The sequence below is a fragment of the Pestalotiopsis fici genome (assembly GCF_000516985.1).
Source record: "Pestalotiopsis fici W106-1 unplaced genomic scaffold PFICI_Scf_1, whole genome shotgun sequence".
In the NCBI taxonomy this organism is placed as follows: Eukaryota; Fungi; Ascomycota; class Sordariomycetes; order Amphisphaeriales; family Sporocadaceae; genus Pestalotiopsis; species Pestalotiopsis fici.
The window spans coordinates 3,229,289-3,246,456 of record NW_006917091.1 but is presented as its reverse complement, the minus strand read 5'-3'; the positions used below and the strand labels follow the sequence as shown (position 1 = coordinate 3,246,456).

Genomic DNA, 17,168 nt, shown 5'->3' with positions numbered 1-17,168 from the left:
CTACGAACATATTGAATGTAGTTTACTGATCTTTTAGCCAAAGATGAGTTTGTAGCAGCCCCAATACAGGTTTCAAATGGGCATCAAAAACATGGTCAAAAAGGGTCCAAAACGATGTCAACGTCGACATTTCCATATTTTCTGGTCCATTCTGGCCTTTTTTAATAGCCATAGTCATGGCCAAAGTCTAGATACACAACACTGGCGATTATACTCGTTTGCGCGGCCTATATCATGCCTTGATCGTGACAAGAATGGCGCACAGTGCTAATGGACGGAGCGAGCATGGCCAGCACTTTTGCGCGGATCCCCCCAAAGGCGCAATGCCAATTCATCCACCAATTGCTATACCTCGACTTGATGCACTTGAGCAAAGGGTCTGAGCACTGAGTGCATAAGGATGTTGGTCTTTTATTTAGTGAGAAATGACAGTTTTTTTCTGATATATCATGTCTGTCAGTCACATGGAAGCATGAAAACATATATAGCTATATTGCATCGTTCCAATAGTAGTGGGAAATCGACTGAGGCAGTGGACAAGGGTCTACATACTCCAAGTGGCACGGGCTCTAGTCTTTCAAATCACGATACTTGCCAGGTAGCCAAGATAGATGGACAATTCAATAGTCTGTGGTCTCGCCAGAATAATATATCAAGATGCAAAGACTAAATCTAAACGCGGACCAATTTCAATCTTTGTGTTTATAAGGTGGAGATGCGGCACATGTCTTTTTTTCCTCCTCCCTCCTGCCACTATTTTAAATTTGCATCTCGGCACCCCGAGGCTTATATAGACGTTAGGCCCCAAGCTGATCAATAAATCAATATAAACAGATTGAATTTTCGGAGGATTGAAATTTTTATCGATTGCACCCTAAACATTTCTCCAACCAAAGGAATGCTGGCACTGGAAAGGGGTTATGTCGATTATTATTGTTCCGTAACATCGGCCACTGGTACCTCATTAGTGTCACGTCATCTTGACAGCGGCCATCTCCACAGGTATATATGATCTACTAAACACTGTTCATGCAAGTCGAGGCTAGAGTGCAACGTTGATGGGATGCTGCAAATGAGCTACTGTGGTATCACGAAGAGTAGTATGTAGAGAGAAAGGGAAGGGGGCGGGGGGAATAAGCGGTGATCATGATCATGGGACGTTTTTGTTCCTGCATAGTCACCCTCGCTTGCTCGGAGATAGGAGCCGAGGCAGGCATGCAAGGACTTAAACCAAAAAGAAGGAATTTCCTCAGGTGAAACGTGCGCCGCCCCCGTATCGGCTTTGTTCATTTTGTTAAGAAAAAGAATGCTTGAAATTTCAATGGCCACGGGGACGATAGCTTGGCGGGTAAGCCCGAAGGAGAAAAAAAAAACATGCGTGTTTGAAAAAGCAAGGTTTTGCTTCCCCGGAATCCACTGAGACTTAACGGCGGTGGTGATGGAAAACAGTTTAGGTCGGTACCTAGAGTAAATCCACAGCACATGCTTTTTTGTACGGGCTGAAAAGTCTTGATCAACGTGGGACGGTAAGTTTGAACAAAGGACTGGGTAGATCCACGTGGTCCCAAGTCCTTGATGGGACAAAGAGTCTTGGCGGGAGATAAAATCCAGGTCATGGTCCGTGGAAGGATAAGATGCGCTTCTTCACCATGGAATTGTGCACGCTACGACCAGTATTCTGTGCCATTCCAAGTGGGGCGTGGGATGAGATGTCGTGGCTCGCATATCGAAGCGACCTGAAGCGTCGGTTGCTAACGGTTGCTGCCGCAGGGCTCAAGGGAAATGTTGGGCGGTTCGCTTGCGAGTCAAGTATTGGCCAAGTAGCAGTGTAGAAGATATGGTAGGTAGTGGGTGGTAGCCTACGAGTCTGAAGAGTGCTGGAAAAATGAGACATAGATCTTGAAATTCCTTTGAATGTTGTTGTGCCCTAATACACCTTTTCTTGTGCCGTGCCTCTGGGGCCTTGAAGTTTTTCCCTTATTCTTTCCATAAACATGTTTCTTTCGGATGGCTAGTTTCTAGGCCTGCTCGAGCCAAGCTGAGGCTCGTGTTTCGTCTGATCTAGTGTGATCTCTGTCGACGCTAAAGCCGGCGTCGTCAACCGAGTCATCAATCCTAGGGGAGATGCCCTGAGATTCCCTGAGATTCCCGGCAGGAAAACAGCCAAGAGCCCCAGGACCATGGGTTCGACAGTGCACGCCATTACCGCTTTGGGATGCGAGAGCGCCTAGATTGGTTAAGGGGGTTACGACTATATTAAGGCGTGACAGGGTTGCCCGCCGCCAATACAACCTTGTAACTTGAGCCGCCAAGAAAAGCTGTCGTAAGAATTTTTGATAACGCCGACCCAGAGTAGCAGCGACATGTATTATTATTAGAAAGAAGGTGTAGGTTTTGCGCAATTCATTACGTTCTCTCTCGCCCGAAAGATCTGTCTCTCTCTCTCTTTCCAACTGCTGGTCTTTCTTTTTCCCTTCTTGCCATTGCCAAGGTAGATGTCCTACGGATTTTGTTTTCCATTCTCATAACAGCCAATTCCTTTTTATTTCTCCAATTTAGCGCGCTGGTCGTCATTCTTACATGCACACGTATATACTTGCTTGCTAGCGGTCCGCCCCAGAACGAGGATGCCCATCACGAGAGAGCCTAGCCAGCGTACCAAAGCCTGGGTCAGATGGAATTATGGGCAGCATTCATCGAGCAAGACCAGCTTGGCCTCGACGGCCACTGAAATCATTCATCTCGGCGGCTCTCGTGTAAGTGGCCCAGAGTCGCCGACCACATCAAGTGGCCGGGAACAGGAGCGACCATGCACAACATGGTTCTCGCCAATTGGGCCACCACCTCAGCCGCCGATTGGGATTGCGAGGTCCAGTACGACTCCCCACGAGAGGCTTTCTCACGAGAGGTTTTCTCATGAAAGGCTTTCCCCTTCGCCTTCATCCAATTCTAGACACTCTAGAATCGAGCCACGAGATCTCATATCCCCGCCGCCTTCTGCCAGTTCCAGGACGGAACCCCGGGATGTAGTATCCCCTACACCTTCTACAAGGTCGTGGGAGTCTATTTCCCCACAAATGAGCCCTGAGCCGCTCAAGGTTCCAAGCGACAAGATACCGTCGCCATTGGCTTCGGCTACATCGACATCATCATTCTCCAAGATTATTTCGCCCCCACCATACTCGTCGGCATCGCCACCTCGATCCGATTCCGTACCAAGATCAGTGAAGCAACTTCGGAGGACCCAATCCGCCACAGATCTTCAGCGCCGTGGCCGCACACAGTCAAAAGAACTCCCACCCAAGCCATTGGGTGGTACCCCCAATGAATTTGTCAGACCGGAGAGAACGACATCTCTGGCTACGCACGTTGGCCAGCTGATCAAGGAGGACGCTCATGAAAAGAGCATACACGACAAGAATGTGGAAATGGCACTCAATGAGCGAGAGACGCAATGGTTTCCTCTCCCTCCTCTCATTAGCCCGCCGCCGTCCAAGCCGTTGCCCACAGTATCTGCAATCAGTCCCACAAGTCCAGACGATGGCAATCCAAACAAATCACCAGTAGTACCTGCAGAAATTCAACAGCAGCCAGACCCAAAAGCCAAGGCACTGCCTGAGAAGCCAGTTTCCCGACTCTCCCCGCAAGAGAGGTTGTGGCTGCACAGGAATTACCGTGGAGAAGCAACATTCCTCAAGGCCTGGGGACTCAGCATTGAAAAAAGAGAAGATCGCGAGGAAGGAGTTGCCATGATGAGGGAACTCATGGCGGCCGAAGACGAAAAGAAGCGGGCTAAAAAGGCCGAAAAGGCCCGGGATCTCGGTCATCCAGACGGCGGCCTGCAAATCATTGTGGAGGAGGAAAGGTCAACCCATTCGGAGCCGGAAAAGCCCAGCCCCAGGATGCTCGATCCCCAGTCGGCCGCCAAGCCTCAAGGCCTCAGGGTGCCGACGCGAAATTATACCCATCCGGCCAGTCCAACGGACCGTCACACCAGGAGCGAGAGCGAGAGTTCAGTTTTGGGATCATACCTGGACATTAGAATGAGTCGCATGGACTAGGAGACAACAATACAACGTGTCTCCCCAAAATAATGTGTAAATATGTACCATTTCATATGTATATTAGAGCAACATGGCAGAGCATGATTTAGCGAATCTGGAATATTCTTCAAGCAGCCACATTCAGGCCAATAGGGAGATGTAGCGTCTACGAGATACAATCAATCCACCATATATGGTCATTGTTAGTGCATTCAATTGTCTTCTTTGATGCGGATGCATGTCTTGAGAGAACAAAGGTATCCAACACGGTGACTTGGAGAACAAAGCAACTAACTTCTAGAATCATGAGCTATACTTCTATGCACTCGTAATACTCGACAAGGCATTGTAGTGCCTCAGCCCAATCTTTTGGTTCATTATATATTTGCCGTTTGCAACGTCTGGGCTCCACTGCGGAATCAAAGACAAGAACAATTACCTGCATTTGCACCAACCCACCCAAGAAACTCAGACAATGGCGTCCAAGACCACCGACAACACCCTTGATGGGAATCTCATCACCAATGTCCTGAATTACTTTGACGCATCGGGTGATCTTTGTGGAGATGTCACCTGCAAGGTCGAGTGCTCAATTTGTACGACCGAGCTCGCCATTCTACAGCCGGCAGACGAAGAGCACAAGACTTGGACAGTCCTGGAAGCATGCGGGCACATGTTTTGTCACGAGTGCATTGTCTCGTGGATCCGCGCTTCTGATGACCCGAAATGCCCACAGTGTCGTGCTGATTTGCGTCATTCCCGCTGCCGACACAAGTACAAGCCGCACGAAATTGTTCTCACCAATGGTTTCAACATTCACGATGACGTACCCAAGGTCGTCTCGGAACTGCCAGGACAGTGCCAAGACTGTAAAGAGAGACCTGCGTCCACGCGAAGTAGCGACTCTTTGGGAAGAGAAGACTATGGAAGACTCTTTGACAGCAGCAGCGAAGAGGACCGTTACGAGTTGTCCGACTCGGATGACGATGAGTATGATCCTACCGCATTTAGACGTCATGCCTATGCTAATATATATGACTACCGCCCAGCTTTCTTCTCACGTTCGATTCCAGACGGCAGCCCTCGCGATTCAGCGCGACGCGGCGAGCGCCGCCGCCATCGTGACGGTTCGAGCCGCAGCCGCTCCCATCATTCTGAACGACCCATGGGCCCCCGTCCTATACTATCAAATGCGCTATTTCCCCCGGTCCCGCCGCCACCGCACCCTGGGTATATTCGTCGACTTCCCGGGCCCATCAGGTATGCAACGCATCTCAGATTAGATGGTGTCGAGTATAGCCATACATATGACCGCCAGGATTGATGAAACCAAGCCCCGAGGTGAAGATTACATTGATATGTCATAAGCAGGAATCAGCAGAGTGCTGAGATTCAGAAGCCTTGATCTATGTATTTGGTAAGTCTTCTTTGCCTGATGATTGTGTATCAAAAGTAAGTATCTAGCCAGCTTACATCTAGTTGTAGCCATGATAAAGTAATAGGGGAATTGACCAGCTTCCACAACCGTCGGCTCAAAATGCAGGCCAAATGGTGTGAAATAGATTATTGGTGAGCCCCAGTAATAATACAGTGTCATTGATGGTCGTGCCAGAACAACCAGACCTTTGGGAATGGGTATAAGTGGAATGAAGCCATATGTAAATAAATTTGTCGTGTTGGCTTTGGAAATTTGTTGACAAACTGAAAACAATACAGTGACCTCTGTAATTATTTTTAAATTGTCCAATCCTCATGGTTCGACATCCAATATAAGTTTCGCCGTACGTCCATGTTGAGCAAGACAATTTGTAAAGGTGAACTCTAGTCTCAAGGATCTTGTTGGCTACCTGAGCCTTCAGGAATTCTGCGCAAGCGAACTGGGCCGTGTATCTCGTCTAGATCATGCGCCGCGACGACTTCGCCTTTCTGTGTAATGTCCAGCAAGCTTCTCTCCTTCAAGGACCATGCTTCCCTCCTGATCGGATCCATAGCCGCACGCCAATCCGAGCAATCCAGAGAGTGCAGTTCGTCTTCGGTCAGTGCTCGCGCTACTTCGCTTGGACAGATTGTTTTTGGGTACTCGCGTGCCTCGGTCATGGCGAGGATCTTCTTTTCGAGAAATGACATGGCTATGGTTTCTTATAATCGATTGATTTTGTCGTTGAAAAGGTACAAGAGGCTGTAATGAGGCAATGAAGACAATCACAACCCTTGAAAATATACGGCTGGGTACTTTAATTGGTCATGACGTCATGTTTTGTTTCTATTATTTGTTGCTAATGCCGTCGGCTTGCAATGGTGACTTGATCAGCCATTATCCAACGTACAATCTGCCGTATGATATTATAAATCCCCATCATCTAACACTGTTATCATCCTAGCTGGTGGATCAGCAAGTGTTCTAGGTGGCCGAGCACATGTTGGCGTTGTCATGCCCTTCCACTGAGCTTCAACATAGGCCACAGCCGCCTCTAGAAACGCGGTATCCCGCGACCTTTGCTTGAGGCTCTTGAGCAAAGCGTTCGCACCGCGAAGATGTACCAAGACAAAGTCCGTGATGCCGCGCATGAACTCGAGGTGGATAAACATGAGACTGCCCAAAATCAAGACCTGCAAGGCGTGAGCGTCTTCAAGCGGATCCTCCATACGGGACTTGAACAGGTGCACCGCCTTGTTGTATTGTAGAGTGCAATACTCTTCGGCGGACCGGGCTCGGCCGCTTGATCCTGACCACAGATTGTTTGGATTCGCCTGTCTCCAACCCAAGGCACTAATGGCAAGCCCGGTATGATATATGATGGGCTCAGCGCCGATGGCTGGTAATAGTTGACCTTCCCAGCTCAGGTCGTCAAAAAAATAGGCAAAGTCTCGCCAAGTGACGTGTCTAAAGTACTCCAGCAGATGTCTGTCTATTTGTATGCACGATGCAGGGCTCGTAACGCCGGGCGGGCGCACGACCACTAAAGCTGCCCCGGGCTGTGGTAGAGTTTCCGCCCGAGCCACAACCGCAGCCGACGACGACGGGATTGAGCTCCCATCGGTCTCAAAGTCGCACCGCCAGCCGGCGTTTCGGCATTGAGAGCACGTTGGTCTGACCTCGTCGCACTTCTTTCTTCTTGTTCTGAGAGGCTTTGGGTCAACATACGGAAGATCAGCGACACATGTAACAAAGCGGGGACATACTTGCAGGTCTGGCACCCTGTCTTGACCTTTCTAGCCCCTCTAGCGCCTAGGCGAGTTTTTCTTGTTTGGTCAGCCATTATGCTGTGATTAGACTCTTAAATATTAATTTGCATGTCTATTCTATCGGCTCAGCAGGGCCTTCGGCATATCTTGACTTGATCAGTTGAATGCTGACAAGGAGGAGGGGAAATGGCCTGTAGCATTGAACCTAAACCTAAATTGGTCAAGCATCTCATCACGCCGAACGCAGGAGGATTCTCGAGTCTGGTGCAAACGAACCATGAAATGGCACATGAGCTGCTTATGATTGGACATTGCGTAATTCAAGTCTCCGGACGCCTAGGTCTATACAGGGGTATCTTACTCTCTATTATGAGCAAGGCAAGAGACACTACGTACACGCGATGTGACTCAAGTGATTACTTAACGAGTAGTTCTACGAGTAACCAAGTATCCCTTGATTTCCTTCGAAAGTATAAAAAGGCAGCCGCAGAAAACATAGAGAATGTACAAGGAGCAGGACGAGATGATGTATAGGGGTGGGAGTCGTGTGTGTGAGAAGAGTGAGAAGAGATACCGTAGAAAGAATGACAAGTAATAAAGACCATGAATACAAATGCCAGTCCAGAACATCAGATTCCATTTCCAGCCAGATTTATGATTGTACCAACGGTCTAGGTTGAGTCCAGCTATCATTGTGGTCGTGATAGCCGTGGGGATTCCCAAGCATAGGTACGGCAACATGTAAAACTCCGTAATCCAGAATTCAGTCATCGTGTAATCAGATGTTACATTTATGAAAAATATACTCATAAAAGCGATCGCCATAAGCGTAAGATAAGCCTGGAAAATGCAGGGCCATATCCATGGTGCTGTTTCATAGTAGTTTCGGGCGAAAAGGCTGGAGAAGTCGTTCGTCAATAAATTCATGTCTAATGGGGCAGGTTGCGCGGGCACGATAAGTTGATTCTGATGAGGCGCTCTAGATGAAAGTTGAGGTTCGGTGGTGCCATGGATGTCGACTTCAATATTGAAATTCATAAGTTGTCGCCCTTGCTCACTTTTCATGCCTTCTTGGGTGGCAAGCTCGCCAAACTTCCATATAAGTGAGAATACGGGAGCAGCCAGTAAGGCCACAGCCATCATTTGACCGAACGTCCACTGTTGATTTCTCTCGTATGGGAAGTGACTGCCATCAAAGATAATGGGTGTGCCATTTAAAACCCTGACGAACTTGATCAATCCCCAAATGATTGCTATTAGGACCCAAATGATCTGTAAGTACGAGTCAGTCAATATTTAGATATGAGCCTAAAACCAGGGAGGCACGCACTTCGGCTAGCATTGAGCTGATCAAGTCTGCGATGAAGCGAAGGGTAAGAAACCATCCGACAAGGGGCGTGAGGACGGCAAATATCCAGATCCGGTCCCAGAGAGAATCTTGGTTGGCAGTTGAAGCTGGAGAATGGTTTATTTTAGGTCGCCGAAGTAGTATAACTAACTTCTGAATCACAAAGACGAAGCAAATACGCGCCGGTCTACGAATGCCTTGACGAAGGCCGCGCGCAAGTGGTTGGAAGAGTTTGACACACCGACTTGTAAACCCCAAAACGAGTAGTATCACCGCAAGAATCATCTGTTGCATTGCCGGAGTTTCTCGTAGCTCATGATCCGAGGGACGGCGTTCGTGATTCCAAAATTCCGATGCAGCCGATACATCGAAGAAACAGATGGCTGGCGATTGTGGTGCTGCTGCAGATATCAAATAAGAACTATAGCTGTTTTCGTACCAGTTGAAGTAGCCGGTGGGAACCAGGGCGACGATGAGGACCACAAGTAGAAGAAACATGAGGACAACACGTATGGCTTTTACGCGAGGGCGTCCGTCTAAATATGTTCGAAGGATACTTAATCCGGCCAAGTGGGTGATTGCAGAAAACCAAGTGAGGCAAACAATGATAAACCAGTGGTAGGCAGACAGAGGATCAGGTGAAGAAAACAAAAGAATGAATCCGCAAAGGAGAAGTGCATATCCAGTCATAATCTGGATATCGCACATATTCAAGATGCACTGATAGAGGTCAATCAAGATCCTGTCTTTGACTCTGAATTTAACCTACTTCATCAAATATACGTGCCAGATGAGGATGCGGCATTTGAATTCCTGCAACTCTCCTGATCCATGCAGCTGTGTGTATGTCGATTGGATTCGGTTGCCACATTGAGGGGGCCATACCTGAGCCAGCAGGGTTGAGGTGATCGTGAGCGAAAACATAGTTGAGAAAGAATAAAAGCCAGGCAATCCACGCCGTTGCGATAAAATTAACGACAACCTGGAAGAATATTGTCCTGTCAGCGGAGACACGGCGGAAAATGGACTTATCTTTAGTATCAAGCAATGGGTAGGTACTTACCCCTGTGCCTGTGATGTCGGGGTCAGCTTGTAGCTGCTGCTGGTTACTGTGAGAATAGAAGCCGAAAGAACAGTTGTTCTTGTGGGTCAAACTCATCTTGATGGATTATCGCGCCACGGGTCAACCCTTTCTTTCTCACGTTCTTTCTCTTTGTTCTCTCTTTCTTCTCTCTTCGGGTATTGAGCGCATCGATGTATTCGATGTAGTGAGAAGTGGGGGGTTTGCAGGAATTCTTGTCTCCGAAATAAACGTGGCGAAGGAAACGGGAGACGTTATATTTTTAAATGTGCCGTTGGTGGCAATATGCGTGACTGGCACAAGCAGATGCCATATAACCTAGTAAGACGGGATGATTATTGTTGGGGGGCACGCTGATTTTAAAGGAGCCCGCCAAGCCAAGGTGAAGACAGAGATCGTGAGAGGCAGGCTATGGCGGGAGGAAGGATCGTCCAAAATCCTTCGACTGTGAGTAGTCCAAGCACTCGCAAGTCGCGGCCAATTAGGCACCAGTCAATACCCTGGCATGTAAATAATCAACTTCTCTAAAGGCAGATCATGTCGACTAAGCACGAAGCACAGCTGTACAAAACCCACTGGCAAGGCTGTGGGATTCGTAAGGAGATCGACGGAGACAAGTCGAGAGGGTGACAACTGCCCAACGAATCGGAGGATACAAGATTGGCAAGGCAGCCGAGCTGAGATTGAAAATAGAAGTAACATAGCCCCGAAGTACGTTATGGTCAACCAGTCGGAGCAGTATACGCAACACCTACTTAGTACCTAGGTAGATAGGCAAGCTGACGAGGCGGGTCCAACCCCCGACAACATGAATAACAAAGCATAATGCTAATTGGTTATAAATCGGGACAAGCATATTGAGAAGAATGAAGAAAATGTCCAAATGCTCTTTTCAATGTGAAAATCAACATGCGCAAAGACGGGAAGCAAGAGCCCTTGCCGTTTTCCCAGTACATAGCCTTCATGAGGTTGTCATGGCTGTATACGGATCGTCGTACTGATATGCCCCAAGTGGCGCATCGCATACTGAAGAAATAAGACTTTGAAAAACAAATTGAATATGAATATACGTTGATATGTAACGGCAGCTTACCAGATGGGAATGATGGGTTCGGATGCAGCATTGCGGCTGTGCACTGGACATGCCCAAGAACGCCTCGGCAGACCCCGGACGTGGGGGCTGAAGAAAAGAGAAGAAGCAACGAAAGAGAGTCGGCCTCCCGGCACAATTCAATAACCTGACGAACGTCGATTATAAAGCATTGGCCTGGCTTCGAAGGACTTTAAAAGCAAGGGGAGTATCGTATTGTGCCGAGTGTTAAGTCCGATGCAGACGGATCATAGAGTGGCTCCTAAACTCTATTGTAATTGGACGCAGCGTGTTTTGAATGCTCTAGCGAGTCACGATAAGCCCAGCACAACGTCCCAACTACATTAGGCTCTAGGCCCTTGTGGCACAGCACCCAACATTCGACGAGAGCGCTAATTCTGTCACCCATCTCCATCTTGTGCTCGTGAGACTTTGAGGTATTGCAAGATCCCGGTGTTTTGACAGTAGCAGCTCCATTCTCGTGTGACTCACGCCGATTCTCCGAGCATGTTTATGGATACCACTGACAGATCTAGCTAGATCTCATATCCTTGGCTTGTAAGAGCTGGCCAGCACCGCTTTTGGCTGCACAGAATGGTTGCTTGGAAAGACATGACCTTGCCTGAAATGATGCAATCCTATTGGCTGAAGCGTAATTGGGAAATTATCATGTTTATACCAGGATGATCAGCGAAATAGCGCCAACAATAACGACAAGAATAACGCCGATATGATATAGACGTATTTGTAATATGCTGATTGAAATCAAACATCAAGAAAGGCACTATAAGGCCTTTTGGATATATAAATCTTTGAAAATTCTAACTTTTATTGGGGGGATTTGCTGTGCTTGTACATTCACCGGCGCAATTCATACTATTCCGCACACAAACCAAAGTCGAAGCAATAAAAGAATTTGCTCAGATTTCTCCTTCAACTTTCAAAATGGCGGCATCAATTAACCCCGATCAGATTGCGGCTACAGAGAAACAAGTGCTAGAGTTTGAGCAACAATCCCTCGACATACTCGGTCCCGTCCCCTCTGACCTCAGAGAATCAATCATAGAAATCCCCCTACAGGATGGATTCGTCAGTCACAGCATCCTCATCAGACCTGCCATCTCTCCCGGTCAAGACATCAAAAAGTGTCCCCTCGTGGTATTCATCCACGGCGGCAGTTTCACTTATTGCAGCCCAAAACAATTCCTTTCTCCCGGCCGGGCCACGGCGTCACACTTTAATGCCGTCGTCGTGTCCATCGAGTACAAGCTGGCTTCCAAGTACCCCTTTCCTGCCGGACCTCGCAGCGCCTGGGAGGTTGTTTCATGGCTATCCAACCCCAGTAATATCAATGACACTGTGCTCCGAGCCGAGGGACTAGAGGTTGACCCGCAGCTGGGCTTTGTACTGGGGGGTGCCAGTGCCGGCGCGAACCTTTCGGCCGTCATTGCCGGCATCGACAGCACCGTCAAGGCGGGACAGCACCATGATCTGATCGAGGGCCTGCCCAAGATCGCCTCGGATATCACGGGCCTCTTTATCGCGATTCCCTTGCTTCTGGATGCCGAAATTGTCCCTGCCGAGTACGTTGACCTCTTCAAGTCTCATGAGGAGCACGCCGACGCCCCGTTCATCAATGCCCGGAGCTTGGCCGAGACTAGACTGATATACCAGCCGGATATCCATTCGCCGTGGTTTTCGCCATTCAATCTCGATTGGAGCAGGCTTTCCGGCCTCCACCCACCCAAGGTCTATGTGCAATTTGGTGAGCTGGATATGCTGCGTGATGACGGAGTGATTTATGAGCGCATGCTGAGCGCCAGAGGTATTGCGGAGACCAAGTTTGACATGATGATCGGATATGACCATGCATGTTGGTGCAATCTCATCTTTGATCCCGCGCATACGCAAGAGATAAAGGAGAAAACCATGGATGCTCTTTCTTGGCTGCTGGGCAGGGAATGGGATAGAACCAAGCCGCTATCACACTAGACGACAGATGCAAAGTGTTTCGAGGTATCACGTGGTAACTAGACTTAAAAATATAGACCAAATTCAACTTGTCTCATAATTCATGACGATATATATCCTTTCCATTATCCAACAGTGATACCTTCAAAATCTCTTGGTCGTCTATCCGACAGAGGCCGTGCCAAGCGTGTATCATCCCGATCATATTTTGGTGCATCGATATTTCGAACAACTGTATGAAAAATGAATATTAGCATCATTCTGGCCATTGTAACATCCAGGAGGTGAAAAATATTTCAAAGAATAACTTACGATCAGCAAAAACATCTCGCATCCGTCTTTGATACCACCAGCCGATGAAGCTGACCACAGCGAGAAAAACAATGGCAGTAATTGCGCATGGCTCCCAGTATTCTATTCATGTCAGCGGCTTTAATGGACATTCTCAATGAATTCAGAATAAACTCACGCTCAGCTGCACGAATGGCCGCCTCAGTATTCTTTGAGACGATCACTTGCGGACGGTCTGCGTACGATGAAAACCAGTAAATAGCTTTAATCTCACAGATATTGGCCGAATAGACACCCATGAGTTGCACTACAACAACATGTGTTAGCAATTGCCCATTGAGGTAGATAAATGAGTTTGAAGGATCTCTTTTGAGCAGTTTGTCTGAGTCTGCTCTCTTGCAGCACCAATTTGGGTAATGATCGCTCATAAGACAACCCAGAGAAGGGAAGAAATGACATCGGAAGTTGCTTACTAATGGTTCCACCAAGTACCGAAAAGACGGCACCAATTCCGAAAACCACAAATAATACGTGGTATAGAACACACCATAGCATTCTGACTGTCCACGTCCGCTTCGATCTCAAGAGGAGCCAGGGCTTACGAGAGTTCCAGTCTGGATTCGCTCTAGTCAGCCAACTGACAGAAGATGCCTTGAAGAAACCGGTTCTGTCGAGCCAGCCACCACGCCTGGCAAAGTCGAGCAGCTTGAATCGCTGACCATTTCCCATTTCCAATGGACTTCCAGTGTTGGACCAGAACCAGAGAATGATTTGACCCGCCTGGCTACAAGCGTAGACACTCGAGGTGAGAGATCGACAAGCCAGTCCGATTGGAGGGGTAAAGTAAGAGGTCAGGAAAGCGAGGATAAATGGGACATAAATCAGCAGGGACATGATGGCCAGTATAAAAACCCAATCAAAGAATACCAGGTTCGTCCTTGTGCGTAAATCTTCCATGTCGTCGTCGGGCTCAATGTTTCCATTATAGTCCACGTCTCGGCGGGTACCATACGTGTCAATGATTTTGTTGATCCACCCCTTCTTGACATGTCCTCGTCTCCATTGCCAAGCAGTTTTATAACAACTTGGAAATGCTAGACCAAATCGAAGGCCAAAAAAGTGTATAGTGTCGACCTCTTCGTCGCGTTCAGTCGCAAAGACGCCTTCCAGGATATTGGGGTTGTTTCCTGCTAGCAAGAGACCTGAAATGATTGACTGTAAAGACTTAGTAATCGTCGACAGCATTGGGATCTGAGCAAGATGTGAAATTCATCTGGAAACTCACAATATGAGGAATAATCATGTACCACTGCCCAAAAGCCAAGGCCTCGGCAATATCTTCATCGCCCAGCTCTTCAAGACTGCTTAATAGAGCAAATATAAAACCACCCAAGAAGAAAATTACCGGTGCCCCAACGATGGTACCAAAAGAGTACTGGCAGTGAAGCATGGTCCGGAGACGAGTTCTAGTCTTGGCGACGAAGCTCTCGAAAATGTGATCTCTAGTACGAGGTCTTTCTACGTGATCTCGCATGTCACTAGCATTAAACGTTAGCCCATTCAGTCTCAACAACATAAATCCAACATGCAAGGGGATAGAAATGATGGTAGACTTTACTTACCACATGCGATCAGTACAGGCATGCTTTGGCCATTGGCGGGGAAACTCGCCACGAGAGCGATCTTCATCGTCATAGAGACGAATCTCGTACAAAAGGTTCTCCATGTGTCGCCAAGGACTTGCGGCTTCTTGAACGGTCGGTCTCCGGTGCACACCCGTTTGTGCTGGATACTGGATACGCCTGAAGCCTGGAGGCTCATGCGGGTCGACTGGTCGGTCTTTGGTTTGGATTGTGCTGGTTGGTGACAAGGGACCAAATGTTTGAACGGCCATTGGAGAGATGGACAGGGTTCTAGCTGTTGATTTTCTCCGCGGCAATTCATTTCCACGTTCGTTTATCGCGGGCCAGTCATCCTCGTCTGGCTGAGAGGGTTCCTCGATTCCTATCTCGGGTGGTGGTTCTGGCGTCCGCGGAGCAATCTTGTCTTCGCCCACAATCTCCGGATCGGGCAGATTTTCCAACGGGATAGGAGGCTGCCCTTCAATGACCCTGTTGGATATTTTTGGCCGCAGTGCTCCGGGGTACTCTTCTTCTTCCTTGTCCAAGGCGATGTCAAGATTTCCAATAAGAACAACCATTAGACAGCGTGCTCTCATGTCCAGAGTGAGATGCTTGTTCTAGAGCATAATCAGTACTCGTTCTAGCACGACAAGATTTCCATTACTGACAGTCATCTTTTCCTTGAGAAAGTCGAGCATTCTCTTATCCAAGAGGGCTTCGTATAAACCACTGAGTATCATGGGTGCAGCAAAGGCAAAGCAGGTCGAGAGCCAAATTAGCGTGTCCAAAATAACGATCAAGGCAGCTCCCAGTGCGCCCAACGGCGCAGCTAGATAGCCCTTGACGCCGGACAAGTCAGCGGTGAAAAATTGGCGATATATCTCGAGTTTTCTGCGACGAGGAATACTGAATATCAGAGGCACTGCCGGGATCAAAAACCCACTCAGTGGTTGAAGCCATGATTCCAAGTTGCTTCGGTCGTTTAACTGCCAACCGGGACATTTTTCTGTCCACCAAGAATATGGCACCTCGACAAGTGGTGCACCTTTAGGATTGCCATTGTATGTCGCGTCACACGGAAACTGATTCGAGTGTGCCGCACGCTGGACAAAATCATCGAGGGTCGCATTGATGAAGGGAGATGAGTTATTCATGGCCAGGTTGCCATCTACTATAGTGAGGGCAGCCCTTACAGCCTCGAGACAACAATATGTTTGATTTTGGTAGCCGATATACACATTTTTATGTGAGTTTGGGGCGGGTACTTTGAGATCTCCAAGTTGCCAGAATATATTGGCCAGTTGAGAGAGAATTAATGTATCGTTGTTTGATGTTTTTGTTGTTTGCGCGATAGCCGCTGCGGCTGAGGCCGCGAGTAGCGCGCAGACAAGCCTCAACCTCATGGTCTTTTCTGCTTTGTACGGCGCTACATGACAAAAAGATGAGCAAATTGTAAAAGTGTCAATTCGAAAAATCGTCAAGAGGGAGAAGAGGACTTGTTTAAGATGAAAATCTAGAGAGGGTCGTGTCCAGGGCAAACCACTGATGAGAGCACTGATCATGAGCAGTTCATGGAGCAGAAACGACTGACTATGCAGGATGAGTGCAGTGGCTGGAACCCTTGGCCGTCTATCTCGCGTGTAACGTGAGGAGGCGATAAAGATGCCAGTTGGCTGTCATATTTCTCCTTCCTGGCACCATAAGGCTGGCTCTTCACAGCACACCTCTACCAGAGGAATCGCATTTCGCAGTGTGCCGATGAGCCATATCGGGCGCCGAGACCATTCCGAGGGTCACTTGAGCTGTCCAAGTGCGGCTGAGCTCAACGCCTGTCAGAGCAGCTTCAAGATAGGTAGGGGGTGGGTTGGCGGGAGATATCGTGTAAATGCTGTGCATAGATAAGGGACGTCTGGCTAGAGCACCCCTGCGTAGGACCAACCACTGACAAATGCTTGGAGAAGCCACTTGTTAGCGATGTACTGTCCGAATTCAGCTCACCGAGCTGTCTTTCTTTGCAGATGCGCCACTCACGATGACCTACCCGTTGAATCCAACCTGGAAGGACGGGCTAGGACATGAGCAAATGTAGTGCAAGGACCAATGCCCGTGCCCGTCTGCATGTTTGCAGCATATTCGAGTTCCTGCAGGAGAATGCCAAACATGCATCCATTGACCGTTGAAGATGCGAGTACACGTATGGAATGATATCAAGACTATTGCCTGCTGAAGCACCGACTATATTCGTGACGGCTGCAAGAAACAAACCATATTCTCGCAGGGCTATACAATCCAACTGTCTTAAACAACAAGCTTTGATACTATGCACCAATAAGCACGCCATATGAATGGTGTTAGGTTGTGCGACTCATGCTGCTGCGACCTAGATCCTAGTCCTGAACGGAATAGATCCGGGGAATTGACAAGATGGCAGATCTGTCTCATGTTTTCTTGTCAGACACCGACTGGACTTTCACATGCCGAACAATCAGTTCTTGTGACGGACAATTAATCACTAGCAACAGCCAATTAAGGGACA

At 48.3% G+C, this 17,168-nt stretch overlaps 6 protein-coding genes across 6 annotated transcripts; 3 read left to right on the top strand and 3 right to left on the bottom strand.

Moving 5' to 3' along the window:
* Positions 1-2,627: 2,627 nt before the first annotated feature.
* Positions 2,628-4,061, top strand: PFICI_00996 (uncharacterized protein; the record flags this gene model as incomplete). Its single annotated transcript, XM_007829577.1, has 1 exon — positions 2,628-4,061. One exon carries the CDS (start codon positions 2,628-2,630, stop codon positions 4,059-4,061), a length of 1,434 nt encoding a protein of 477 aa, XP_007827768.1.
* Positions 4,062-4,518: 457 nt separating this feature from the next.
* PFICI_00995 (uncharacterized protein) lies at positions 4,519-5,367 on the top strand (the record flags this gene model as incomplete). The annotated part of the gene is made up of 1 exon (XM_007829576.1): positions 4,519-5,367. One exon carries the CDS (start codon positions 4,519-4,521, stop codon positions 5,365-5,367), a length of 849 nt encoding a protein of 282 aa, XP_007827767.1.
* Positions 5,368-5,870: 503 nt separating this feature from the next.
* On the bottom strand, positions 5,871-6,170 carry PFICI_00994 (uncharacterized protein; the record flags this gene model as incomplete). The annotated part of the gene is made up of 1 exon (XM_007829575.1): positions 5,871-6,170. The coding sequence occupies one exon, from the start codon at positions 6,168-6,170 to the stop codon at positions 5,871-5,873; it is 300 nt and encodes a 99-aa protein (XP_007827766.1).
* Positions 6,171-6,386: 216 nt separating this feature from the next.
* PFICI_00993 (uncharacterized protein) lies at positions 6,387-7,303 on the bottom strand (the record flags this gene model as incomplete). The annotated part of the gene is made up of 2 exons (XM_007829574.1): positions 6,387-6,927; positions 7,227-7,303. 2 exons carry the CDS (start codon positions 7,301-7,303, stop codon positions 6,387-6,389), a joined length of 618 nt encoding a protein of 205 aa, XP_007827765.1.
* Positions 7,304-11,693: 4,390 nt separating this feature from the next.
* PFICI_00992 (uncharacterized protein) lies at positions 11,694-12,740 on the top strand (the record flags this gene model as incomplete). Its single annotated transcript, XM_007829573.1, has 1 exon — positions 11,694-12,740. One exon carries the CDS (start codon positions 11,694-11,696, stop codon positions 12,738-12,740), a length of 1,047 nt encoding a protein of 348 aa, XP_007827764.1.
* Positions 12,741-12,844: 104 nt separating this feature from the next.
* On the bottom strand, positions 12,845-16,035 carry PFICI_00991 (uncharacterized protein; the record flags this gene model as incomplete). The annotated part of the gene is made up of 7 exons (XM_007829572.1): positions 12,845-12,951; positions 13,032-13,133; positions 13,189-13,317; positions 13,484-14,225; positions 14,296-14,548; positions 14,633-15,249; positions 15,301-16,035. 7 exons carry the CDS (start codon positions 16,033-16,035, stop codon positions 12,845-12,847), a joined length of 2,685 nt encoding a protein of 894 aa, XP_007827763.1.
* Between the last annotated feature and the right edge of the window lie 1,133 nt (positions 16,036-17,168).